Source organism: Atractosteus spatula, chromosome 3, assembly GCF_055471065.1.
Source record: "Atractosteus spatula isolate fAtrSpa1 chromosome 3, fAtrSpa1.hap1, whole genome shotgun sequence".
NCBI lineage: Eukaryota > Metazoa > Chordata > Actinopteri > Semionotiformes > Lepisosteidae > Atractosteus > Atractosteus spatula.
In genome coordinates, this window is record NC_142708.1 from 56,747,993 (window position 1) to 56,775,771 (window position 27,779).

At 36.6% G+C, this 27,779-nt stretch overlaps 2 protein-coding genes across 5 annotated transcripts in view; one reads left to right on the top strand and one right to left on the bottom strand.

The window, feature by feature from the left end:
• Positions 1-512: 512 nt before the first annotated feature.
• s1pr3b (sphingosine-1-phosphate receptor 3b) lies at positions 513-19,590 on the top strand. 2 transcript variants are annotated; one of them, XM_088909972.1, is made up of 2 exons: positions 536-1,632; positions 19,467-19,590. In XM_088909972.1, the coding sequence occupies exons 1-2, from the start codon at positions 546-548 to the stop codon at positions 19,538-19,540; spliced, it is 1,161 nt and encodes a 386-aa protein (XP_088766098.1). In that variant the 5' UTR covers positions 536-545; the 3' UTR covers positions 19,541-19,590. The 2 variants fall into 2 exon arrangements, with proteins under 2 accessions (XP_088766099.1, XP_088766098.1); XM_088909973.1 differs by lacking the exon at positions 19,467-19,590 and having other exon boundaries at positions 513-1,949.
• shc3 (SHC (Src homology 2 domain containing) transforming protein 3) overlaps positions 6,202-27,779 on the bottom strand; it is a 43,527-nt gene continuing 21,949 nt past the window's right edge. For all 3 annotated transcript variants that reach the window (XM_088909970.1, XM_088909969.1, XM_088909971.1), the window contains 11 exons: positions 21,046-21,116; positions 20,815-20,878; positions 20,454-20,573; positions 19,184-19,237; positions 18,893-18,944; positions 16,487-16,613; positions 15,670-15,826; positions 14,998-15,094; positions 14,244-14,435; positions 12,431-12,726; positions 6,202-9,773 (listed from right to left, as the gene is read on the bottom strand). In XM_088909970.1, coding sequence (XP_088766096.1) covers positions 9,645-9,773; positions 12,431-12,726; positions 14,244-14,435; positions 14,998-15,094; positions 15,670-15,826; positions 16,487-16,613; positions 18,893-18,944; positions 19,184-19,237; positions 20,454-20,573; positions 20,815-20,878; positions 21,046-21,116 — 1,359 coding nt within the window. In that variant the 3' untranslated portion in view covers positions 6,202-9,644. The remainder of the gene's footprint in view (positions 9,774-12,430; positions 12,727-14,243; positions 14,436-14,997; positions 15,095-15,669; positions 15,827-16,486; positions 16,614-18,892; positions 18,945-19,183; positions 19,238-20,453; positions 20,574-20,814; positions 20,879-21,045; positions 21,117-27,779) is intronic.

The window sequence follows — 27,779 nt, forward strand, 5'->3', positions numbered from 1 at the left end:
ATAGTTAATTGTTCCAATAACATGAAAGCTTGAAGATTCTTGAAAATTACTTTTAAAGATTCGAAAAGAGTAACCATACCTCAGCATGAAGCGTCCCCCCCACACCCCGAATATCACGGGCAGAATCGTGCTGCTTATGCATCCCCGTATTTGTAAAATAAAAGTGGTACTATACCTTCAAGCTTTAAAAGAAAACTTTCCATCATGTTTGCAAAGTGAAAGCTCTTCTGCTATAAAACATGTATGTACTTGCGTTATAAAATAGACGCCACCCTTCATTTAATTTGTTTGACACGCATAACGTTCGCCTGCTGCACCTACAGTATCAGTTGGCTTTTGTTACATCCTTAGAGCGAAACTTCTCTAAACGGTGAATAATGTCACCTTTTCTTTCACAGATCTGGAAATACGGTAGCAAGGGACTGCATGCAACTCCAGACATCAGCTCTGTAGAAGGGAGATGCAACTGCTTAGTTCTATCGGCTTCAACAAGGAATTAACTTGAAACAAAGATGCCTTCTCCCCTACTGCCCCCTGCTGCAGCTATGGAGATGAATTCAGAATACAGGAACGAAATTCTTGTTCAGCATTATAACTACGTAGGGAAGCTTGAAAACCGTGAGGAGAGAACTGAAGGAATGGGCTCAACAAGCATTGCTTTCCTGGTAATATGCAGTTTCATAGTCCTGGAGAATCTAATGGTGTTAATTGCAATATGGAAAAACCACAGGTTCCACAACCGCATGTACTTCTTCATTGGCAATCTAGCACTTTGTGATCTACTGGCTGGAATTGCCTACATAACTAACATACTCATGTCCGGAAAAAAGACGCTTAGTCTATCTTTAACGGTGTGGTTTGTGCGGGAAGGAAGCATGTTTGTGGCACTGGGGGCTTCCACGTTAAGTTTACTGGCCATTGCCATTGAAAGGCACATGACCATGATTAAAATGAGGCCTTATGATGCCAATAAGAAATACAGAGTGTTTCTCCTGATTGGTGCCTGTTGGCTGATTGCCGTCTCATTGGGTGCCTTGCCTATCCTTGGCTGGAACTGCACTGACAACCTGCCTGATTGTTCCACCGTCTTACCTCTTTATAGCAAGAAATACGTCGCTTTCTGCATCATCATCTTCATGGCACTTTTGGTTGCCATTGCTATACTATATGCCCGCATTTACACTTTGGTCAAATCTAGCAGTCAGAAAGTCACTAAGCACAGCAATTCGGAACGGTCTATGGCCCTGTTGCGAACAGTTATCATTGTTGTTGGAGTCTTCATTGCCTGCTGGACTCCGCTGTTTGTTCTGCTGCTGATTGATGTTGCTTGTGAGCATAAGCAGTGCTCCATATTGTACAAAGCCGACTGGTTTATTGCTGTGGCCGTGCTGAATTCAGCCATGAATCCCATCATCTACACACTGGCAAGTAAGGAAATGCGGCGTGCTTTCTTCCGCTTAGTGTGTGGCTGCCTAATTCGAAGCAAAGCAGCCAAGAACCTCCCCATACAGCCCACGCCTGACAACAGCAGGAGCAAGTCCAGCAGCAGCCATTGCCAAAGGATACCAGATGGGGAAAGTCCTGAAATTACTGTGGGACCTTCGATGACAAAACCCCACCCTTCACAAAATGGTAATGAATGCTGACACGTTTTGCCCTTTCATTTTTGGGATTATTAAACTTTAATAGCACACTTGTGCTGGCAAAACCAAAGGAGGAAGACCTATAATGTCAAGCCTTAATACTTGTGAGAATTCTAACAAGAAAATAGCCTTGGCTTGTCTGATTTGATTGCTGTTTGTGACATTTTGACAAACAATGACACAATGGGAAATTAGACATTGGAATGACAACAGTGGGCATTTAATTGTGTTAAGTATTATTAGGTTTATAACCATGGCTGTGATTTTTTTAAGGGTGTGGTTACGATCTGTAATTGACAGACTCAATGACTGTGCATAAATGAGAAAATTTGTTCTATTCATAAGCCTTCACAATTGTCTACAATTTACTTTCTTTTGCTCTGCGCCATTTCTGAAAGGCCTTTTTGGTACGAACTGTGTAAATATTGTGCAATCTTAAGATCGATGGTTACCAATAACCAAACACGATCTCCATTGTTTTATATTTCCTTTTTGGCCTTTTTACAAATTTTGTTCTTTCATTTAAGTTTTGAAAAGTGCCGTATATGGGATAAAAACACAAAATGCAATTGCATTGATACAAATAAGTTTGCATAAAAAAGGACTAAAGAGAAAGGAAGAGAGTAACGGAAACAAGGCATACCATGCTGTGCATCTAGAAGGTCAGGAGAGTGCGGGGGAATCAAAACAAGATAGGAAGGCCTGCTACCTTCTGTAAGGTTCAGTTTAGACACACAAGATAACCTAATAAGGTGGACATTCAAATGAGGGGGCAGCATGCTTCCACCAGTATAAAATGTAACATCCAGCTAATAGGCTGCATTGCGTTTTAGACAGACCAACTCCTTTGGGTGCAACTCCAAAGGAGGCAACAAAAAAAAAAGTGTCAAAAAAAGGGAAGACCAGCACACTTAGCTGATCTAGAACTAAACAGTCTAGAATATGGAAAATCGAGGTAGGAGGAATGTACTTAAAGATGTCAGATCCACTATTTTGGTCCCATATCAGCTTTAGGTACAGATCACATTTCGGTGAAGAGTTAAGTGTTAGAATGGAATTGACAAATGAGCTTATGAAATTAATCATCATGATCGAAAGTATATGTTGCAATCCAGCTTTTTTTGTAAGCTGTTCAAAAGAGTCAAAATTGTTACCGATATATATCATCTGTGTTGGCATAATGGTTGGCATACACACAATGGAAGAGCACCATGTAACAGAACAGACCGGGAGTATTGTTTACAAGAACCATCTTCTAGACAGAGCCATTCAGATAAATCCAATGAGCAGCCTGAAGGTTGCCAGTGTCAACCACAGTGTACTGTACGTTGATAAACTAATAGTCAAGCTTGAACTTTGGAAGATCTAGTCCTCCTTTATGCTTTAGTTTATGCAAGAATTCTCTGCAAATACAGAGAATACAAAGGACATCGTATTGTTCCAAACAGAAGTGGAGATAAAACTGCTGAGGATATAAATGAGAGGCTTAAAAACTCCAATAACACAAACTTAATTCTGCCAATAAGTGACATCAGGAAAGTTGTTTTTCTTGTTATTCAGCAGGTGGTGGGTACTGCTCATCTCTGAGAGTGCCTTAAAGGTGTATTCTACAGTATTATGCACATTGCCATGACTGTATTGTGTGTGTAATTGGTGAGAGGTCACTGGGTACATTGTAAAACGGGTAATATCGATGATTCGTGATGTAGTCACTGCTACTTTGCTTGGCAGTTTGCTCATGAGGCAGGAGAAAGGCAGGCCTGCCATTTAATATGGAGAGAGATTTATTTTCGATCGGTATCATGCAGTATACTGTATACTGTATGTAAATAAGTACTTACTTTAGGAAGTAAAGATTTTATAGTTAGGGTTAGGGTTTCAACAAGAAAGACCCATGTAATCCAGAATTTACTTATATCATAGCTTGTAAGTTTTGGGTAGAAATTCCAAATCACAAAATCGGTGTATATCATAAAAGGTTTAAGAATGAAATGCTTTGTGATTTTGTATATAACCTTGCATACCTTCAACAAAAGGCTGAAATTTGGACCTTTCATATTACTGTTCTACTGGAACTGTAGCTTCCACCATTAGAAACAATGTTATATGTCCTTGCAAAGTTTTCTGCCTTTATTAAGATAAATGTAAATATCCTAATTTATTATTATTAATAATAAATATAGTAATATAGTAGTTCATGTGGTTACTTAGAAACCCTCTTTCACATAAGAAGTTCTTATAAGCATTTACCACAATGAAATATTCTAGTGAACACAGCTGCCAGTTAGTAGAATTTATAAAAATTGTACCTTTTAAACAGTTTGTGTATTTGCATTTTTCATGGCCAGATATGACTTGTAAAATTATTGCAATGATTAAGCAAAGTGTTGAAAGCTATATCCCTTTGGTGAGACAACACATTTAACAAATCCCTGTGACAAGACTACCTAAAGTTTTTTACTGTGGTGCAAACTTTGGTTTAAGTATGTTTAAGTTAAAAAATACAATTGTTTTACATACCTACATACCTTTAAGTTACTGCACAACTTGAAAAATGTTGCAACCATTTTCTATTCTATTATTATTGGGAATAATCAAAACTACATTTTTCCATTCATACATTCAGAATGTTTGGTGAGTTGGGGGTTACTGTAGGTCTCATCACAGATATTTTATTGTAATTAAATTCTATTACCTTGTTTTATGTATGAGTACATAGAAGAATCTTGGTTCATTATGTGATGGGAAAGCCTAGAACTGCAACATACTAAAGAGAAAATTATTCTTAGACTCAATTGTGTTAAATATAACACAATGAAAGTGTATGATAAGACACATTGTAGATAGAATAGTAAGTGATATAACTGAAGAGTAATCACTACAGTACATTTTACATACAGTATATTTACTGTATATAACTACAGTATATGTAATAAGCTAGTTTGTATATATATATACTATATGTTAGAACTGCATGAAGCAATTAAAAAGCTCTAGGAAGGGGACTTATTAGTTAGAACTGACTAGTTTTTATAGTGTTTTTGCTGTTTTTTTAAACCATAAAAATGAATGATCCTTTAATGCAGATCAGTTCTATCTTTCAGAAGACAGTATTTGTAGTTTTTTGTAATACCTGTTTCCTATGATTTACGTTAAGGGCTATGTTCAGAAGCTAGAGTAGTAATTTCTTTATTAATATCTATTTAAAGCCATTAATGTGTTTGTTAAGGCTAACAGTGCAATCAAGCAATGTACTTATAAAAACACATGTTAAACGCACTGGCTTTTTAAATATTTTTTATTATCCTACGCACCAACAAGAGTCATTTGTAACCCTTACTCTACAAAATTTCTAATGAATAATCTTTTAAATTGCCAAAAGTGTTTATGGTATTCTAGTGTACAGAAAACATAATTAGAAATTATGGATACACTCAGTACTTTCCAATCAACCAAATAAAACAATGCCTGTGGACAATGAAAACAATCTAAGTTATTTGTCTTTATTCTAAAAATATCATTCTCAAGCCAAAATTCTTATGTGCAATTTAATTGGTAAATTTAAGGCCAGCAAATTAGAGCAGTTGTATAACGGCTGTTGCTTAATTGATGGTAGCTTAATTAGTGCTGTTAAATCACTATAGAAATCAAAAGGAATGAAGTCAACAGTCTGATATAGAATTGACAACGAAAGAAGAAATTGAATGACTGTGGTTACATGCAACATACACATTTGAAATGTCAACATAAATACACTTAACATGAACCTCCTTGCCCCATCATGTCATAGAGAACAACCTTTTGCTTTAAGTATTTAGAATGTGTTTTAATTACAGTCTGTCTGTTATCACTGTTGTCACTGGACTGCAAAGGGGTCTGTCTAGATGTTGTCTGAGTGTTGCAATAGTTTACACTATAGCAGTAATGAATTCTATAACCCAAAGAAAAAGCTTAATAAGACAACAAATAATGATAATTGATATGATCATGATACTGCATTATCTCCAAGAATGCTAGCTGTTCTAAGTGATGTTATTACTTTTTTTTCAATAATCCACAATTATAGACTATTATAATGCTCCTTATTATAGACTCCATGACCATGGAACTAAAAGGAAGCTGTATTGGTGATTTTCTGACCTAATGGAATGTTTCCTGCACAAAAGATTTCCATAAAGATTGATAGGCATTGATAGACATTCAAATGAATTGCTGGTGAAATTCTCCTACAGTATTCCAGATATTTCAATTTCTCTGTAAAACAAAATATGAAGCAAAAACACTGAACATTGTCCATTTAAAATCTGTGATCTTGTCACTTCGTATATCCGCCATGCATTCTACCCAGGCCTTGTCACATTTAGATTATTTGTGATCTTCGTGGTTAGCTGAATTGTCAGTATTCAAAATCTTGTGCCACTTATTTAGTAGGTGTGGTCCAAAAGAGATTAAGAACAGCAGAAATTAAAGGTTTTGTTTTTGAAACTTGGAATTTGTGGAAAACTTGGAGTAGTTTGGACATGCAAACATTTAATGAAAACACACAGAAATGCAGCAGAAAAATGACACATTTGCTGTTTTATTGCCAACAGTCATACAGAGTTATGGTAATTCATATAATCAAGGATCAAATCTGTAAACATCTTCAGGAAATTACATTTTGTTACCCTTTATTCCAAAACCCCTTGAGTGTGATTTCATTGTAGCATCATTCAATTTCAGTATAGAAAACTAAGAAGAAAGAGAAGTGACTGCTGAATCTCATGCTGTAACATTTTAGCACTGAATAAACTACCTCAAATAAAGAAAAACGCCCATGACTGAACTCCACTTAAGGGTTTGCCATGGTATTAATTAGAATGAACACTGTAAGTACATAGAAAAGGCACGTTTTTTGATAACATAGAAAACTGGCATTATCTATTTGTTAAAAAAACACATAATTACATTTGAGACCTTGTCTTGCAAATAGAGGGCAGCTGATTTTCAAATGCAAAAAAATCAAGTCAAGTACTTGCGCCAAATTAACTGCTTTTACTGTCAGAAGGAAATCCCAGCTAAGTTTGGCATTGGTTTCCATCATCCACAAATGATGTTAGCCCCATCTGAAATAATCCTTATAACATCAATTTGTGTCCAGTTATAGCTAATGAGCTGCCATTTTAAAGTTCAAAGGTGCAGTATTAAAGGTAACAACAAACCCTCCTCTTACCTTTGCATATGAAAGGCTCAAAAAACAAATACCCACAAAAGAGACATTAAATGCGGAATGAAATTGTAGTCATTGAAGATAGTAATATATTTATCTTTCCATCAACAATCCATAACACTACAAAAAGGAAAAACAAGCTCCCGTAATGTTGTTTTAATGACTCTATTCTCAAGTGAAAGGTTTCACTTTGTAACAACTGAGGTAATAGCCTTTATTTGGGCAGCACTTGAGCTGGGGCAAATGCAGCATCATCACTGTCTTTAATCATAATCCCAGCTCATTTCATATTGCACAAGTAAAAGATTTCCTTCAGCAGCTCTTTAATACCTTCTCCTGTATGCAACAAAGAATGTTTGTAAAAATGCAGTAGTGAGAAAAGACAAGCTTGCAGGCATAGCTTGACAACATCTTTCATTGACCAAGTCAGCTTACAGTTTTATTATTCCTAAAAAATGCAATAGACTTTCTGTTGAGTTTGTCTTTTTCCATAGATGAGCCTCTACCTTTACAGAAAATACTATACTGTAGTTATCTATTGAAAGCTTTTTATATAAATAAAAAACAAATTGAACCTGCCACTTACATTAAAATTTGCATGTTTGTATAGTGGTATTCAGCTTAAGTCTTGCCCTAGAAAGAATGCTGTAAGCAGTGGATACAACCAATAAAGCATAATTTTGTTTATATTGAATAATTTTACTCTCAGTCTCATTTGGCACAAATCAAATTGCTTCAGATTAACGGATGGCCAGGCAGAGTGCTCTACAGAAAATATATACCCAGATATAGATGTCTATAGAATGTTATACAAAGACCATGAAACGTGACTTACCCAGATATACATAATTAACAAAAATCATTATATATGTATATTTGATTTAAACAATGAATGTTGGTATTTAATAACAATAAATCCTATTTTGAAAGCAGATGTAAGTTAAATCATGTTGCTTCAATTATTTAACCCCTTGAGTGAAGTGAATATGCAGAACAAATATGAAAAAAGTGTGGCTCTTCTATCAGCGTCTACCCTGGGATATATTATGTGCTGCAAAGGAAAAGAAAGTTTCTATGTGGTACACCCAGTTTAAATAATCAAAAATAATTTATCAAAAAATCTTCGGCTGTATAGAAGGAAAGGTAAAGTTAGTGCAGCAATCCTGTTGTTCAGAAATTCTGTACATGATCCTTTGATGGTGTCATAATAGATTGTATTTATAAAGAGTAGATTGTATATCTGAAGATGTTCCAAAGTACCTAGTTTAAAGATCAGTCCATGTTTCTTTTGTCTGCAGGATGCTTTTTTCCCACAGCACTGACATACTTTCACATAGAAAAGACAAGAAGCTAAGAGGACTTGTTTTACAGTGATATAAAGGCACTTTTCATTGTAATAGCCTTAAATGTGCCATGTGCAAATATGCTAATACACACACAGAGAACAGAGTTTCTAAATCATCAGTCATCAACCACCACCCCAGTTCATGCACATCCAAAGGAGTAATTGCATTACCACCAGAAAAATGCAACTGTACCCCGTACAAACGAAAATAGTGTACTGCTTCAAAGAATTTACAGATGCCTGATACTTCAGTAGCTACAAGCACATTGCTAAAGACTTTACCATCTGTGAAGTAATTCAGTGTTGGTGCTTAAGAGCTTTCAACAAAGAAAATGGATCTGATCTTCGAACTGGGCACTTTGTAAGGTCTTGGAATAAACATTCTATTCTAACATCATCACATCATGTACAGAATCTTTAGAATAACAATAAATGAACTGCTCTGATCTTTCCTTCTTTATGGCTTAGGAAAGACTCTTGTCGAAAACATCCTGAAACAATCATATAAACTGTGTAGAACATAAAAACTTTCTTTTCTTTAACAGTCTTTTATTTTGTACATTGCAGTTCATCTTCCTCTGAAACAGGTATTGTTTTGTTTTTGCTATCAACACATTCTGGGTGATTAACATCCTAATTAATGTACATTAATTGTTAATTGAATTAAGAAAATATACAGGTTCAAAGAAAATTTGAGACGGAGCCAGACTGAGAGAAAACATTAACATTTTACACAATGTGCATACACAAACACCTCTCAAAGGGTTAAAAGACTACAAACAATTACCACAAAAACTATTTTCAAGTCATGCGACTTCAGTGACAGATGTGCGTACTCTCTAGTAATTTTGCAGCATTTTGCATTTTTAAACAAGTCCAGAGTACTGAGTAAAGTATATGGAGAAGTTAAAATATTTTGTGATTTAAAAAGTATTTTAAAGCAGAATTAACAGTAATTTGAAGCTGTTATCAAATTAACTGTTACTTTAGCTGCATGTATTAAATATTTTTGTTGTTTAAAGTTTTTAAAACACTAGCTGCTTTTTTACATTTGTTTTCGTCCAACGTTAACCAACAAATATGTAAATCTGGTTGTGCTTGTCAGACAAATCTAGAACTTCATGTTATTCTAAATTACTTTTTCTTTGCCTCAGTGAGGTCAGTTAATCTAAACATTTTAACAAGTTTCAATTTTTAAACAACACCAAATCAATGTCTATTCATTAAACCTATATGTCTTCTTGTCTTGAAAAATATATATTTTCAATAATCACAATAAAATAATCACAGTTCTATAAATTCTGTGTATTGGATTAACATCTTCCTTTCTGGAATCCGGATAGCGCGTAAAAGACACGGTCTTCCTAAGCCATCTTCTCTTTTTTCTTCTTTGTCTGCACATTTCCAGGGTTAGAAAGAATTTACCCCCATCCAGCTACAGTACTGGTCACTGTTTTCTTGCTACTGGCTGTTTAAGACAGAGTTCACTTCCAGCAGAGACTATTGGCAAGTTGTTGTCACGGTGATGGCTAATTAGGTGACTTATGCTGTCAAATACATGATCTTTAGTCCGTACCTTCAAAAAAGAAAAAGACAGAGAGTTGCTTATAACACGACTTACAAGAAATGACTGTATTTCTTATTTCAATTTGCAATTTGCAATTAACCCCAGTGTCCTGGCTAATTTGCTGTCTGATCCTCTGTATAGTGAGAAACATAATGGCTGGCTGCCAAGAATCACCCAGATGGGTGCTGCACTTCAGTGGTGATGATGTGAGTCCCCATCCTATTTGTAAAGCACTATGTGATCCTTTGGAAGGAAAAGCACATATAAAGCATATAAGCACTATATAAATATAAAGAACTTTTTTTATTGTTAAAATATATAGGATCGTTTTATTCATAACCACATCAAATCCACTAAACAACTGATCTCTTTATTTTCTCATAGTTCTGTTGTGGACGTGTGATTGTGTCTGCCCTGGAAGTTCTATGTTTTTACAAGATGCTAATATCACAGAGATGAGCCGTAGCTAAGCTGCCATGACTTATGTCTTTCAGGGATCTCGTAACAGATATCCCTTCTGTCTTTAAAAAAAACCAACACAAAACAAGGGACATTTTTCCAAGGCTGGTGTTTTGAAAGCAAAAGGAATTTCTTTTTCTTAGGAAAGAAGTCTAAATGGAGGGGGGTGTGTGTGTTGTTTAATATATCACCCTTAAATCCTTGTGATTAAATTAACATTCACTCTTTAGGTACAATTAAGCACATCTGTATTATTGCAAATAGAAATTGTCTTAGTAAGCCAGGCACTAGAATCAAAAGGCATGGGCAACACTGTCCCCATGCCCACTCCTCTCACACTACATATACAGTAGTATTCGCAGCTCAGGAAATGTACCTTTATTGGTTCTGTATATCTTTCCAGAACACTAACCACTATGTTAGAATCCCATGTAGTTTACTGGTGGAGTTATTTTTAATATGCGCTCAAGACCTCGTGGCAAGAAAGAGATCAAGCAGCTCAGGTGGCTGAGTGAATGAACAGTGTGTCCTACTATTTGTTAGTAAACTCCCAAAACTGCGTTTTTAGCATCACAGCATCGCATATGTCAATGCATCAAACACCCTTGTTTATTACATCTACATTCCTTGGCTTATTTGTTTAACACATAAAATCTTAGCTGCGAGTAGAAAATGTTTAAATAAAACTCACTTGAATAATTACAGCACCACTATTTGTAAGAAAAAAATAAACCAAATATACAGTTGGGTCACATTAAATGGCGGTTGCCTGTTGCGTTCCAGAAACCATCAGGATATGACATATCATGCCATTATTGGCATTTCTGGTTGGGCTAATGGCAACCCGGGATCAATCCCAGGGCAGGGTAGCATTTTAGAGTAGCTGGTCACTTTTCACTTGCATGTTTTTAGGAGTTGGTTAGAAACTGCAACAGCAAACATAAACCTACATAAGACGAATGCACAGACACCTCCCATACAGGTGGCAAAGGTGAGAATCAAAGCCAGAAACTTGGCGTCATCAGACTGCAGTGCAAAATACTGCACCACTCTGTGGGGCTATTATTAGCATTATAATAGTATTCATATAATATTAGTACAGTGATATTAATGCTTTGTTCATGTTTTATGGTTTCTTGAGGGCTGCTGTGATACAAAGGTAAGAGTAAACACTTGCTAAATCAGCATTTTCACCCTTTCAAACTATCAAACTATCAAAACCTGCTTTGCCAATCTCTACCCCCTCACTCAAGTGAATGAGAGGAAGAACGTTCTGCCAACATGTGGGACATGCACGTACAGTATGACAAGATTGTATTACTTCCCACAGAACATCTGACAGGACATTTGTATAAACAAAAACTACTTATTTTCAGATACTGAAATATCACAGTGACCTTTGAGTCATGCACAGAAACAAATTGCTGGCATACAAGATTGTTTTGAAAAAAAGTTACTTTTTACTTGGTTTTTCAATAGAAGCACATCCTTTTTGAATTCATAATTTGCATTAATGTTAATACTAAGTGTTAATTAACATTAAAAAATACAGCAAACACTACACATTCAATGCTTTGAAAGCATCTAAGATGAAGGGTTTAAACTTAACATTAACCAAGTATTTTCCAATCAAAACTATCTCCAGATAATTGCCCTCCTTTTTCCTTGATAGTTTTTTTCTGATAAATTGTATACCTAATTTCTATTTTCCACATACCTTTGTTTCATCCAAAGCTATATTTATGAAGTATTAAATGCAAATGTTTTAAATTCAAATTGATTTACCAAACCTTAAGCAATGTTTAGAAACGTATTAATACGGGTGTGAGTAATAAAATAGCTCTAATAAAAACTTTTTTTCCATTGATAATCATTTTAGCCGTAATAAATTTACTTCATGACCAGAATATTATTCACAAAAGAAAACCTCACAGGCAATGCAGTAAACTGTCCGAATAAACATGAAGGAATAAACTACTAAAATGATTGTATTACACAACTTATTTACCTTTGCTAAACATGATTTTATCTAAGATCTTCTCTGTATACACAGTGGATAAATTAGAACATTTACAGAGTTTAAAGAGTAAGTAGAAGTGCAGTAAATTAGAATTAAACTGCTTAAAAGATTAACCGATTAAATGAAATTTACTGTATATACATAAATTGTTGTTCAAAAATATTACATAAATCCAAAAAATACTCACTGTGCCCTCTGGATCTACCAGAAGAAGGTGCTTGGCCTGGCCGTTGTGCATTCCTGTCAGGACATAGGAACCAGGGTTTGTGGTACTTTTCCGGACCAGGAAGTCTCCATCCACCTTCAACAGCTGCTCTGCTTCCTTCCTGCTCATTTCTCTGTGGTACCACAGCTGTGAGCTCAGCTCTTCATTCACGTTGAAGGCTGTTGCTCTGACCAGGAGGGGGCTTGAGTTGTCCACGGAGGCGGCCTTGTTTAAAACAGGGCCTTGGCCCTGATTCCGGATGGCATCTTCAAAGGGCTCTGCAGGAAACATAAAAGCACCAATCCAGGGGAAGGAAAATAAGGTACTGACACTGGCAGATTTCCAAGGCCAGATATTCAGGCAGAATGTGAATTTTAAAACCTGGAGTCTAGTGCGAAAGCATTCCACTAGATGGCTCTGATGGTCCTGATGTAGGCTCTGTCTTGCATGCTTATGTTAAATTGTGAAGGCTGTATATTACTGGACAACTGAACTGCTGGTACTGCTAGGGGTGTTTGTAATTGTAGATTGAAGCTGTAATGCATGTTTTCTGGTGCTTTCTCTCACTCTTGGTCTCAATTAAGTGTATGCCCTGAAAGATCAACAAAATCCTCAAAAATACCTAGCAGAAGAGCCGGAAATTAGGAAACATTTTCTTTATGAAAACTCATCCACATACAGTGATGTGGGTGGCATAGCTACATAGTTGTTAGCATTGCTGCCTCACATAGCTGGGGTCCTGGGTTAAATTCCTGACCTGAAATACTAGCTGTGTGGCATTTGTATGTTCTCCCTGTGTTGATGCAGGTTTCCTCTGGCTTCTCCGGTGTTCTCTAACAGTTCAAAGACTGTGGTAGGTTAATTGACTTCTGCGAAAGTTGGCCCTGGTGTGAGTGTGTGTTTTTGTCTGTGTGTGTGCCCAGCAAGGGACTGGCGTGGTATGTTTTGGCATACCCTGCCTTACACCTGTTCCTTGCTAAGACAACCTGCAGAGTCACAGAGAGGGTCACGGTGGATTGAAAATTGACAGATGGATACAGTGATATGCAGTGTTGAGAAGCAGAAATGTTAAACTGACACAACAGTTTGCACTAGTGGTTCCAAAGCCAGGCCTAACAAGAGAAATGAAAGTGTGCATCCCTAATGAATGCCCCCCAAAATTATGTTATTCACCAATCCTACAGATATTTGCTTCTGAAAGATAAAAAAAAGAGCAAGGTGTTGAGTGCGAATCTCACCACTAGAGGGCGCTGCGTGACACCTGTTTCTAGACAACTGCACAGAAGTGAATCCAAAAATCTTTTCTACGGTTTTACCACCTTTAATGATAACTTCTGAATGCTCAATAGCTTCCATGTTAAATTAATACCAAAAACTAAATCAACAGTTTTTATTTCACTTTTAGATTCAAAAGAGAGAACATTTCCCATGATTCTCATTTCATATACTGTACACCTTTCACAAGAGCTTAGGGTGCATGCATTTTTTGAAAATGTCTGAACTCACAAACCACACTGCATACATTGAAAACTCTGAACTCTGGCATTGTTTCTAGTTGACAGCCTGATTATACCACTCAAGGCTGACAGTTCCTAAATTAAACCTTTTATTACACTTCTGTTAAAGGAACAGTGCCTCCTGCTAATGCAATGGGGAATCTTAAGAAGTCTTAATCTTTTGTACTGAAATGAGAAAAGGTACAATTAAGCATAAAAAAGATCTAGATTGGACAATTATTTTGTCACTGCTCTAATTATTTCTTGCAAGCTTAATTAGATGGTTTAACTTTACTTACTCATATCAAATATGTCTTTCCTAGGACTATCTTTGGCAACCCCTGCTGCTCCATTGATCACAGTGTCAGAGTCTGCCTGCAGGGCTGCCAGGACCTGAGCATCTATGTGCTGAGTGTTAACATAGGTCGGGACATCCCCAGTTTTTGGTAATTGAGGTTTTCCTTCAGGTTGACCATATATATCACTGGATCCTAGATAAAAGAAAAAAAAAGAATTATGGCTTATGCATACCATCTGATTGAACAGCATTCTCACAAAACCCTAAAATTCAGCTGTGCTCTTCCCAGGCAGTCCTGGTCCATCCATTGTCATTAGACACTTAGTCCAATATAAGGCCGCAGATCCCCTGGATTCCTTTCCATCAAAGGGGCGCACACAGAAGGAGTATAGAGACCCCAGTTAATTGAGTCAGCAGGTCTTTCAAAAATGGGAGAAAACCAGATTGCCTGGGGGACATCTATGCAGCCGGAGAAAGAATGCTGACACCACCTTCTCAATGTGAAAAACCCTGTGGTCAGTTGTCAAAATTAGGTCAAGATTAACTTCCATTGTCTCTTTTAGTGCCTGAACTCGGATTCATTGAATGCGCGTTTTTTGTTGTTTGTTGGATTGTTTTGTCTTGTGCTCCCAGAAATACAAAAAGGTTTTAAAAGAGGCTATTAACTTGGCCCAATGCTGCAGTCTTGCTGGGTGTGCAGCATCTATCGTCTCTCGTGTGAATTGCTTTTGCCATAACTGAGAAAAGGATCTTACCTTGCCGGACTGGAGCAGGTTTCTTGTCCTCGTTCTGATTTTCCCCATAGTGTCTTCCTTGGTAGTATGTTTGGTCTATTCCAGCTGCTGTGTTAGGCTATGAAGAAAGTAATCAGAATACCTTTAAGAGAAGACCTCATTAAAAACATTAAAAGGTGAAAGCACTTGTCGAAGGACCCCTCCCGCACCAATGGCAGCACTTTGAAGGAAGACTCATCGTTAAAAAGTGATTTGCCGTAGTTTGAACTTGTATGCATGATTTGTTTTGTGCAGAGAAATTTAGCTACCCAGACCAAAACTGTTCATCATAGTTACCTCATTCAGACTATAAGGAAACGCTTTCTCAACAACACTGGAAAAACAGCGAATAGAAATGAAGCAGAAAAACCTTCTTGTCCCATGGACTAACAGAGAGGGGGGATGCACAACACTACATGTGCTCAAATCATTCCGAATGATTCTGAATGTAGGGCCATTGCAGAGTGCTGGTGAACATTGTTACAGGACATATTCTCTTTTCAGTTTCCTGAATGTAACAGCTACACAGCAGTGGGGTGTTCCGTCTGATCAACAACATTAGCAAAGTTCAAATGTATCAGTTTCTCAACTTGTGTTGGCCTGTTGCTCAGAAAGCAATTAGGTTTTTTGGAGAAACATGATTGAAGAACACACCTGAGAGCCATCTGCTGGGCCGGATGTCTGGTTCTTCAGTCTAACGTCAATGAATCCTCCCGGAGGAGGCATCTTCCCTGGTATATTGTTGTAATACGGATGCTCAGCCATTTCCTCTTCTTCTTCAGTCCACAGGGACTCTTCCACATTCAACATCCTGTGTTATAGTAAAACATAAAGCCTGAGTCATGTTCCTCTTTTAGAAACAGACCTTGCAGAAATGTAATTTGTTAAATTTACCTATGTGTAAAAGGCAACCTTTTACTGCCTCTCTGAAAACATAAAAAGGTTTCAAATAAGAAAAGGCCAACGTTATCAGTGGTGAGCGAACATCTTACTGTTCCCGATCAACATACAAAATCAATAGAGTAAAAAAAAAATATTAGCAGTCTCACGTCTTTAAGTTACACATTAGATACTACCATTCAGATAAAATAAAACACCTATTTTATAACAAAAATACAAAGCTTTCATATATAACACCACATTTTGTTGATATACATGTACTGTATATTACAGGGTACAACAAAAGAATATAATATGGTATTCATTTTATATTTAATTGTATAACTATCTGAAATGCATTAGAAACAAAAGGACCTTGAAATGGTAATTTAGGTCTTATTAAGATGTATTCGATGTGAAAAATGTGAAAGCAAGTTCCAGTAAAGCATTAATAGTACATATTTTCTAACTATATGTTTATAACAATCTAATTAATCTAGCCGGCCACTGGGAGAAATTCAAATGAACTGTGTTATGCCTTAATAATCAAAAGTGTGCTGAAGTAATAAGAGGGGTATGCCTCCACACTGACCTGTCATGAAGTGTGGGGAGCTTGGAAGGACACTGCAGGTATTGCCGAAATCGGAGTTCAAAAGCTTGTCCAATAGTACTAATGACATCCTGAGCCAAGCCGTCACAGCATTCCAGAATATGACAAGCTGCAGAATAAAAAGAGGGGTATCGAAGCCAGCACAGCTATTTCACTACAACAGCTATAAAAATAAAAGGGCTGCTTTCAGAAACTCTGCTTTCTTAAACAGTAAAAAGTATGTAGCAATTTGTATTATTAAAACATCTAGAGTACATGTAAAGTTTTTTTTTATATATTTCAGGTGTCATTTCCTTTAGGCCTAAATAACTAGTTCCCAATCCTGATCCTAGGCAATGATGTGTTTAAATATGCTTTCAACCTGTACAGGGTTGTACAGTAATTGGTATCAAACCTGTACCAGTTTTTGAATTCACAACTCTTTCATGTACGTTGCCTGTAACTGACTGGACAAAACTCTTCATAGAAGTGTTTATTACAATGTCATTTCCCGTGATAATCAGGACGACAGTTAGGAAACACTGGCAGAAACTGAATTAAAAACCCATAATTGTTTAGATAGTGTTTATGAAGGAATTATCTGAATGCAATTGTGAGTGTATTGTTTTGTCTTATATAATTATAATAAACTAGTGATTCTACCAATCTTCCACTGGACATGCAGTGTCTGTGTTAAGGTACTGTGAAAATAGGTCTGTTGGCAAAATTGAATCATTCCTTTCCACATTTCCTAGTTTCAATTACTGCTTTGTAACTCAGTGTAGCATTTAATTTTAGAAGCTAGGTGAGTCTGGGCCTAGTGCATTTTCAGATGGTAAGCCTCTCAGGAAAGTCTGAGTCCTGTTGGAGTGGCTGGAGTGCTCCCACTGAAGCAGATATTACTAAGTCACTAAGTTGTGACTTTCAGATATGACTTTATTAAAACAGTCCACCAGCATGGACAGGAAATGGAAATATTCCCAAGATTAGCAAGTGTGAGCCCCATATAATGAGCAAATCTATCACTGTGTTTAAACTTTAAAACTAAAGTCAGGCCTCCTTAAAATCTCTGTTTTGTTTAGAATGGAAGGCTTTTTTACCATTCCCTCTCATCCCACCCTGATGAACCACTGTTTGGTTTTCTTGTCATGTCAGTGTCACATGCCACCATTTTCAGTACACATCTGCATTCTGGATGGAGAGTTTTGTTAGATGAGTCATTTAAGAGGCTAGACCTCACTTCTTTACAATGACAATGAATTGCATTTTAGATAATAGAGGTCAATTCTCACTACTGGTCATTTAAATGCAGGTTTATGTTCATAATGCACTAATTAAATTGATTGAGTAGAGCCACTGCTGTGCTCAAAAGGCACTTCTTTGAAAGAGCTTTTAAAAGAGCAGTATAGATGTCTAGTGTGAGGAGAGCCAAAACACAATTTAAATGAGGAATGCAAGTCTTCAATGCCACCAGAAACGCTGTGGTTGGTGCCATTCTTGTTGATGACTGGTAAGTACAGTTACCAAATGCATGTTGTCAGGGAACATAAGCAGTAATAGCCAATGAAGGCTCAGTCTTTCATTTCATCTAAAGCTTTTTGTTAATTTTAAAACTAGGATTCAAAGTAACCAGCACATTTTCACAGTCTTGTTCACTTCTCTACTTTGTAAACAACGCTGATTGATTTCCTACTGCTGTTCACCCCACAATTCAGCTGCCAGCCTACGAAAAACCAACATGTCTTCTGAAATTGTTGATATGAATTATGTCTTTGGGGGTGACTCCAGCTTGTTCAAAGGCCTGCTATATTATAATATGTAGCTCTGAACACAATGGGTTGGTCCAGCTTTCCCAAAACATTTCCAAACTGTGGTCTAAACATTCCTTACTTTGACCTTACTTGACCCAGACCAGCCCTGAATTATGTAAAAAACAAATTTTGTGTTTGGATTTGGTATGTCAAGGATACTCATTTTTATTTATCACTGTGTATTTCAGCACACTGCCAGACGGGAGATGAAAGTGCATTAAAAGTAAAATTGCCATGAAGGTTGATCTGCTCCAGAAAGAAAGCAGACTTTTCATCAAAAAAAGATGTGAATTTTCATGGCAGATACATATGATGTGGCATGTTATGCTACACTTCATCCACAAAATGACTTTTGTGCACAAAATGCATTATAAACTGACAAACTGATAAATATGATTTTGTTCACAAAACACATGATCATGTTTTTGTCATCCTACAATGTAACAGAACAGGTTCACAAAATCACATGTGTATGTTTATTGGGACATTTCTATCTACAATACAATGTTATTAATTATATTGAAGTGTTGCATAACCTAATGCACAGAATGAATCATATAGAATGAGTGCCAATTTTGATGTAAAATAAATGCCTTACCTCTGCGATTAACAGGGTCTTTTGCTACATATGCAACATAATCAGTTGTGTCCTGTAATAAGAAATCTGAATAAAAAACTTGTTCTGGAAAATCCGTAAAGATTTATAGCATTTTAGATACAAGAGTATAGTGTGAGCCATTCTGAAATCCATTAAACTGTTAGCAATTAAAAACATATACTGTATAATGCACAGGTAGGTAAATAAATTGATCGAAAGGGAGACTGATAATAAATACTGTACATATACAAGACACAATTGTGCTTCTCAAGGTGACAAATACAATCTTACCGGATCCCCACCAGATGCAAAGGAAATTGATTGCATGTGATGATTTGCTATAATCTATGAACAGAAATGACAAAAAGAAATTCAAACAGTTACTACTCATTCTCTGTACTTCCTGCAACACAATCTTTCACTGTTACATGTGTCCTGTCTGTCAAAAATATATTGAATAAAACCGTACATTTTACAGGAATTTAAAATTGGGATTAAACCTGAAACCTACTGTTTTATTTTAAATAGCTTATTAATGGCTAATTTATAGTAATGTTGATCTCCTTTTATACAGCTGGATGGACTGGAACATCTGGATTAAGGGACCTCACTCAAGGTATAACAGCAGTGTCTGCAGCAGGGAGTTGAATCCACAAGCCATGAGCCCAAAGGCTCACGCACTATACCAGAAGAATGGCTGCATTCAAGTATCCAAAAGTACCATTGCGCAATGTCATAAGAGTCTCAATATCCACATGTCTGTAGAATTAACTTACGCAAACTTGGAAAAATAAACATGAGAAAGAAACAAAATTAAAATATTTTAGATTTGAAGTGCAAGTGATAAGCCGTATGATCATTTGACTTATCATTTGATCCCTAACTTATGCTTTTCTAAATATTAAATTTGTTCGTCTTGTAAGCAGACTTTTGTGCCTAGCTTTCATCCTTTCTTGTTTATGTGTTTTTTATGTAAAAATAATTATTTCACAATAGGACTTAAGACTATCATTAAGTCAATTTGTTTTATTCTTCTTACCTTTTTTAAATTGTTTCAATTATTTCAATTGTTAAAGAACAAGATGCATTACTATCTTTTGTGTGAGTGCAATAACAATAGTAGGCTTTTCTAAAGGCATAAGTAATGCAATGAGGTTTAGAAACTTTGGAATAAACAGAACGTGCAATCGTGTGTGGTGTAAATGAAGCAGCTCAGTAGTGTAGTAATAGCAGCGGAGAAAAAATGAAAAACTAGAGTGGCAAACACATTTTTCAAGGTTTTTATTCTGCACGGATCTGAGTGATAAAATAATGACAGACATTCACCCTTTTCACAGCTCACCATGGAACATTTGCTATCTTTTTTCTCAGTTTTCACTCTAGCTTTACCAGTGCTACTTTGCATTATTGTAGTAACCTATGGTTTATGGTTTATTGTAAAAATCTGTACTGTCTTGTGCTTTTTCCTAAACACATTGTGTATTAATACACATTACTCTGCTTTTACCATATCTTTATATGGGTAGACCCATTGCCAGTGAAAAACTCAATGCGGCCCTACCTGTTTGGAGTCTGGTGTCATCAGGTTCAGACTGGTAGTCGAGATGTTCAGAGTAATGCTCATTCCTGCGAACTGGAGGTTGCTCTTTCCAAGAATGCTGGAAAGGGCTTTACTAGGGGGCTGTGGAGTGAAATAGCATAATCAGTAATGGAACAAATTTATCTAATCACTCCTTACATGAAGACAGCTCTTTATTCCAAACTTTATTAGTAACATTTCACAGCAAATTATTTTTTTCTATGGGCATCCTGTACATTTATGTCAAATTAGGACTGCTTTTAACAAAATTCTTAACTTTGGCAAAAGCGTTAAGACTATCATAAGGTTTCATATAACAGTGAGTCAGACAGGAACTGTTTACCTTTCTTTTACGGAATGCTCCTTTGGCACCTGGCACAGCTTCATAGACCCGACTGATAGCTTCCCTGGAGAATGAACAGAAATGGGATGAGGAGTGTCCTGCAAAGACTGTCACAGTCCACAGTTTTATTTTTTTAAATACAGTACTGTAAAACGTGGCCTTTGTAGTGTTTTAGAAATTTTGGTTCAAGATACTTATTCAGACCAGATGAATGAACTTGTTGTCCCTCACCTCGTAATTTGTGATCTTGTGTTAAAGTCTAGTGACCTCATGGAGCGCAGAACCTCTATACATCCCAAATACTGAAAGAGAAAAGAAGTAAGAACTATAATAAATAATTAAACCATTTAAGACTTGACTGCATAAAATTGTGTAGTGCAGGCAGAAATCTGGGATGACGTTTACAAAAGCACACTTCCAGAGACCTCTCTTACAGCTCAGAGAAACTCACTCTGGTTAATTTGTTTCCTATTCCATACCACACCTATTTTGAGTGTTATCATCTATTAAACAGCCAAGTTTTCTTTCATTTCTTAGCAGCGTTACTGGGGTCGTGGTCTATCGTGATTTCATTTCCATGATGTAGCTGGGACAACTGCTTTTTCTTCTCTCCAAGGTTAAATGGACTATGAGCAGAAACCACATGTTCAGCCCTCATGACCCAGTTCATTACATCAAAAAAGGACGAATCTAGAATTGAACTTGAACAGAGTGGCACTTGAGTTTTTTCTTTCCTTCAATCCTCATTTAAGTATCTACTGTGTTATGTAATACCTTATAAACCTCTTCGTGACTATATCTGTAAGAACACCATCTGCTGCAACTTCAAGGTCTTCACAGAGTCAACACTACAGAAGAAACAGAATAGTGTCTTTTCCCTTATCCTGAGCTAAGATGAAGGTTGCCACCCTCTCACAGATCAGCTCAATCTTACAAGGCTATGAATATATGTATCTTTTATTTAGTTAATAACTAATATTAATAGACTACCTAACTACATATTTTATTAAATTTAATTATGATTCCTCAGAGATCATTCATGAATTTGAGGAGACATTCATGTTAACTTGTTCCCTTACATGGACCTCAGCGAGCCTCTCATAGATTCTTCTGTAAAGAGCCATCATCGAATGAGAAACCATACAAGGACCCTTTACAAGACCCAGTGTCAATATTCCAATGGCTGTCATTCATATTGAGCTGCAGCCATGCAGCCCAGTGACACAAAGAGTACTGGCAGCTCTGCTGGAGTGAATTCAGTTTACGCCCTTCCCTTTTTGGGGGTGACCATGACTCAATCATGAGTGCTCGCTATCAACTAGTTGAGCTCCTTTAGCCTAGAAATTCTTTGTGGGCCAAGGGACCCTGAAAGCCCTAACAACATCACAACATTTCAGGGGGCAACATCTTCCACATCTCTCACTGTGATTGAAACTGTCAAACCCATCATACGTCATGCAAACTAACAAGCACATATGTATTACTACGTTTATTCCGGTATTGTCACACTTTGACATTTCATATTCAGGATGTAAGGAGGCAACCATTTTCTACAGACCAATCGTAACCCTTAACAAAACACATTAAAATAGGTTAATTTAGTTGCATAATTAATATTTGGGCAACTCAGTTCAGTATTGGTTAAGGGTCTGCAGATTGTGCTTAAATTCTCAGGTGGGGTATTGCTGTTGTACCCTTGAACAAAGATCTTCATCTGAATTACTATAGTAAAAAAGTAGTTTCTTTGAATTATAATGTCAGGAAAACAAATTAGCAGTCTTCATTTTGTGCCCACTCATTTTGGGATTAACAACTGTTTCATGGAAATTTGTTTTATTATGGCTTGCAGAGAAAAGCACACAGAGAAAAGGTAAAAGCAGACAAGACTCTCCAACCCCACATTTGTTATGGGCTCACAGGCTGCAAGCTGCGCAGTCCCTGAAAGGAGAGTTGGCACTGACTAAAGAAGCTGCACGTCTCGCTTATGTAACAGGAAAGCTGCAGGTGCCGGGACAGACATAGGATAGGGCATTTTAGAGACTCACAGCTGACTCATCCACCCTTATACCAGCAATACTCTGCCAGAAATGCATGATGTTTGACATCTGCTTTATAGAGATCAACCTGCTCCCAGATCGAGTACCTTTACTGGATGATACATGCAGCAGCCCAACTAATTAATGATTTCAAGGTGGAAATTTGCTGTGTTTTAGTAAACAAGGAAGAACACTGTTTAAGCACACAATGAAATGTAGATGTAAATGATGTGTGGCTGCTGTTTTTATAAAACAATTAGCACATTTATTATGTAAAGCAATTAAGTTCATTAACCAGAAAAGAGTATCATTGTACTAAGTTATGGATTAAAACAGGAAGCCCTAATGAATTACAGAAAGTTCAATTTAATCATGACTGACTGTCAGCAACAACAGAATATGGTGAAGACTCACCTGACATTTCAGTGTTATTGTCTGCATCTACTTGTCTACTTGTGTCCCAATCCCATGCAGTAAAACAGCCGCCTACACACTTTCTGTGACTAATTTCAGTTGCTGGGAACATTTCGTTCTGACAGCCTGAGGTAGGTTTACCACTTATCCATAGTCCATTTCTATACAACCTAGTGTGTACAAACAAAGGCCTCTAAAAGTATCACATCAATGAAATGATCAGTTCATTGCAAGATGTAGAGAGTTAAAGATTCCTGTGGTGTTCACTGCTCCTGAGCTCCAAAATCTTTGTTTCCATAGCTTGACCCATGTTTGTTATTTACGACCTTCCACGATTGCATGGCAGGCCAGGCTTTAGCCAACACCTCTGTCTATATTTTCACTAATCCGTATACTATAGCTAGTGCTTTATAACTTATAAACAGCATTGCTTAGAATTTTGTAGGCAAAGAAACAGGACTCAGAGGTACTAGGCCGTGTGAAGAAGGTGACATCACTCTCCTTGAACTCTCAGCTGATTCTTTGCCATTGACATTTTGTGTTCTTCCCGCAGTGGACGAAAACTTGCCACATTTCAACATCAATCCAAAACCTGGTTATGCTTATCTGTACATCTGGTTCCAGTTTGTGTCACTTCATAATCTACCAAGGCAAACTGCATTATTTTACAACAAAGACATTTCAGATATCCTACTTGAAGGACCGACAGAAAAAAAAATATGTTGTTCTACAGGGCTTATCAAAAGAGATTTGCTTGTATTTTTCACATTGTATCATTACAATCATTCTACTTAGGAATTCTTCAGGTCTAAAAAAGAAACAAGTAGTTAAAAATATGCATGTAGTCTGTTTATATAATTCTGATAACAAAGATCAATGCATGAAGACTAAGATTTAGTAAATACTGTATGTGGTGTCAAGAAGAGTCTGTTTCCCAGAGGGCCTAGTCACACATTCTTGAAGATGACTCAGGAGCGTGAGATTTAACTCTAAGTGAGAGTGATAGTATTTAAATACGAAGAACACCCTCAAACCCTTGAACAATACATCTTAAATATAACATGAAGTCTGAGTAGGTAACTGTGTCAGCATACGCAGGCTGCAAAAGAAAACGTAAAGGTTTATTCCATGCTGAAAGGAAAAGAAACACAACGTTTCAGCTATGGAGCCTTCTTCAGGAGTCTCCTTCTTCACACCTGTTCCTTAAGTATAACATATTGTATGCATATGTCCTTGCACACCCCTTGTACTCCGTAAAATCAAATCCCCATGTGGCCATAAATTAATGAAACACGAGACAAGTTTGCCATGACATCTGTTTAGTTTTAAAGCTGCATGCATATTCCTCACTAATAACTTTATAATGTTTTTGCAGGCATTTAGTTTGGAAATACAGAAACGTGTGCACTCTCATATTGTTTGAAGAAGTTCAGTCCATGCTATCTTATTAAAGGTCAATGACTGCAATCAGTGACATCAATAAAAAGCTTTGTCATACTTTTGTTTTTCCCTACATTGCCTTAGTCAAATGAATGTCTTTCCTGAAGTTCCACTCACTGTGTATGCTGGCCAGAAGTAACAAGAAGGATCTGTAGATATCTTTTAGGAGTGACACAAATGATTGTAGCCCTTAAGACATTTCATTTGCATATTTCAAATCCATGAACTGCAATACAATATTTTGCTAACTCAATAGGGCACACAGAAGTGCAAGTAGAAAGTGACATTTAATTTTAAGCACTATTAAGTTCTTTCCTACTCAGCTTTCACATTCAATGTTTGTTATTCTGCAGCTATGATGAGTAAATTGCTTCACTTTCTTTTTTGCAACCAGATTTGAAACTGGCACAAAATAATTTTGAATAATGTGTAAAGTGTAACAGCCGTATCCTCATAACTTTGTGCTCCAGCTGAATGTTTGATTTCTGTTTCTTTAAATGTCTATCAGGAAACAATAAAGTTATGAAAACATTTTCATTTCCCAAAAGAAACACAGGAAACGGCAACAATTTTAACAGACAATTTTAAACAAAATAATGACTTATTTCATCATGCAATTTTGAGTTCATGAATAAAATTCCAGGGTCAATTCAAGAGAGTGTGAACTGAACTCTGACCTTTGTAGAGGGGCGCTCATGCTCCCCAGTGATGCTAGCATTTCTGGAACAGTGGAGGTGAAAACATTTTGAGTTTGGCTCGGGCTAGTAATTTAACACAAATCAATAACTAACTGGAAACTGAACAGAACATGCTTTTATCTCACATTTCAAATCTCTCTTTTCTTGTCTTCTTGTACACTAGTCCACATGTGTCTAACATTATCATTTTATGTCAGAACTAAAGCGTCAGAGAATTTCCTTTTTTTTTTTAAGAACTGGGCTCTCTTTCAGCATCTCCTGTATCCACTTCGGAGATAATGAGATATGTACTGTATGTTATGTTCCTGCCACACACCCACCTGTGACAACCATTTGACAAGCTGCATGCTCTGCAGTGCCTCATAGGAGAGTTAGCACTGACTGGGAATCTGACACATCTCCGCTGTTCCACAGAGAGGAACATGACCAGCTCCTCCCGCTCCTACCCCAGTAGTGCTCAGCCAATTGTGTGCTGCTATTTGGGGAATCCTGGTCACATTCAGTTGATGTCACTACCTAGGCTCAATTAAGCATTACCTGGGCAGTAGAAATGAGCCTGCTTTCGAGGCTGCTATTTCTTGTACTGGCTTAACTACTTGGAACCCCAAAAGAGAGAGTATGTGGAGTATTTTAAGGATTTGCAGAGAAATGTTAAACAAATAGTATGATATGAAGACATTTTGTTTAAAGATCATGGTAAGTTACAGCTTGTTAATTTTGATAAAATAACAATGTGCCCTTTAAGGAACAATTCTAATGTTCTGTTTTTTACTTACTTCTTATCTCATCGCTAAGCTCCTCCCAGACCTCCCAGACCTTGAAGTAAATTATTACATGTAGTGACAAATAAAAATGACATAAACATAGAAGTCACGATGTCTCAAGGGCATTCCCATATTGCTTATACTTCTGCTGTATCACCAAATGTTGTATAAGCATATCTTATGGCTTCATTATACACTACAAAACTCCAAAAACTCCTCTTTTTTGGATCTACCAAGCTGTTGTGAACTGGTTGTGCATCTGGCTTAACCTGTAAAAATCACTTTTAAAATTCATACCTCTTCCATACCAACAGGCATAGAAACCTCGTCTTAAATATACATGTAAACAGCTGACTCACTGTTCATTTCACCAGTTAATCACAGTGAGCTTTTTGTCCTCTGCACATGCACACATGGTGCACATGCATAACTACAGCGTGGTTGATAATTTTGCGTACCATACTGAGTATAACAAAAACCTTCCTCGTGGACAATAAATCCTGTGAGGACAGTTGAGAGAAGCCTATCATACCTTACTTGCATGCCTTTGCAAAACGGGAGATAAATGGAAAATGAAACATATTGACTCCCCACGAAAGGTGCCGAAGGGTGTAACTGAATCCAAGACCCTGAAGCTATGATTCAGTAATAACAACGACGCCACCATACTAAATGTAGATTACACTTTTTAAAATGTATTTAATGTGTATTTAAAATTTGTTGTCTCATAAACAGTATACAGACATGTTTCTTTCAGGAGTTTATTTCTGTAGAAAGCAGCTTTCACAGTAGCTTGCACCTTAACAAGAAAGGATAAACATCAAAACATTTTATGTGAGGCATGCGGAGCCCAACTTCAACTGCATAATAATAAGATATTCTTTAATTTTTAATTTATTTGGGATTTTTAACCATTTATTAAAAATTAAAAATATTTAAACTTAGCATACAGAGTGGACATTGTATTAGTTTGTATTGCTGGATGAAAGATTGCTATAAGTAAGCATCTGAAAAGTTTCTATTCTCATTTGAAATGATAAATTTAGAACAGTGCATTTTCTTAATGACCTAATATAAAAAACTTCTAAGTATATATATTAGAACGCAAGAATTAGAACTTCAGTCTGGATAACCATGCAATTAAACATTTATTAGAAAAAACAGACTCACCCAAATTAAAGAATACTTTTACCTTCTCTGGACTATGATCACAAAACTATGGCCTACAACTACTGTATCAATCAATGTGTTCTAGTCTATGAGTTTCATTTGTACCGTATTCAAAAATGCTTGCCCAGCAACATCTGCTTTGATATATTTAATGTTTACTTTTTTCCATACAGCACAACTTGTACATTTAACAGAAATTTAATATCCACATTTTCTCAAAACACAAAGTGACTTGAAATTAACGGGAAGATAATGAGAATATTTTTTTGTTAGGGAGTGAAATAGCTCATTACCATTTCATCGAATTCCAGCAATTCCATTCCACATATAGTAAATTGCAAAAAAAACAGTACAGATAACGGGAACTACTCATGTTTTTATAGTGCAGAGGTGTAGCACCTGCTGTCAGAATTCACTGCAGTACTGAATCCAGCAATGGTGAC

Excerpts from the sequence above, each read along its gene's own strand:
- s1pr3b (XM_088909972.1), top strand. The coding sequence starts at position 546 with ATGGAGATGAATTCAGAATACAGGAACGAAATTCTTGTTCAGCATTAT. Across the intron at positions 1,633-19,466 it reads ACCCCACCCTTCACAAAATG|CTGGATGGACTGGAACATCT; the intron begins GTAATGAATGCT and ends CCTTTTATACAG.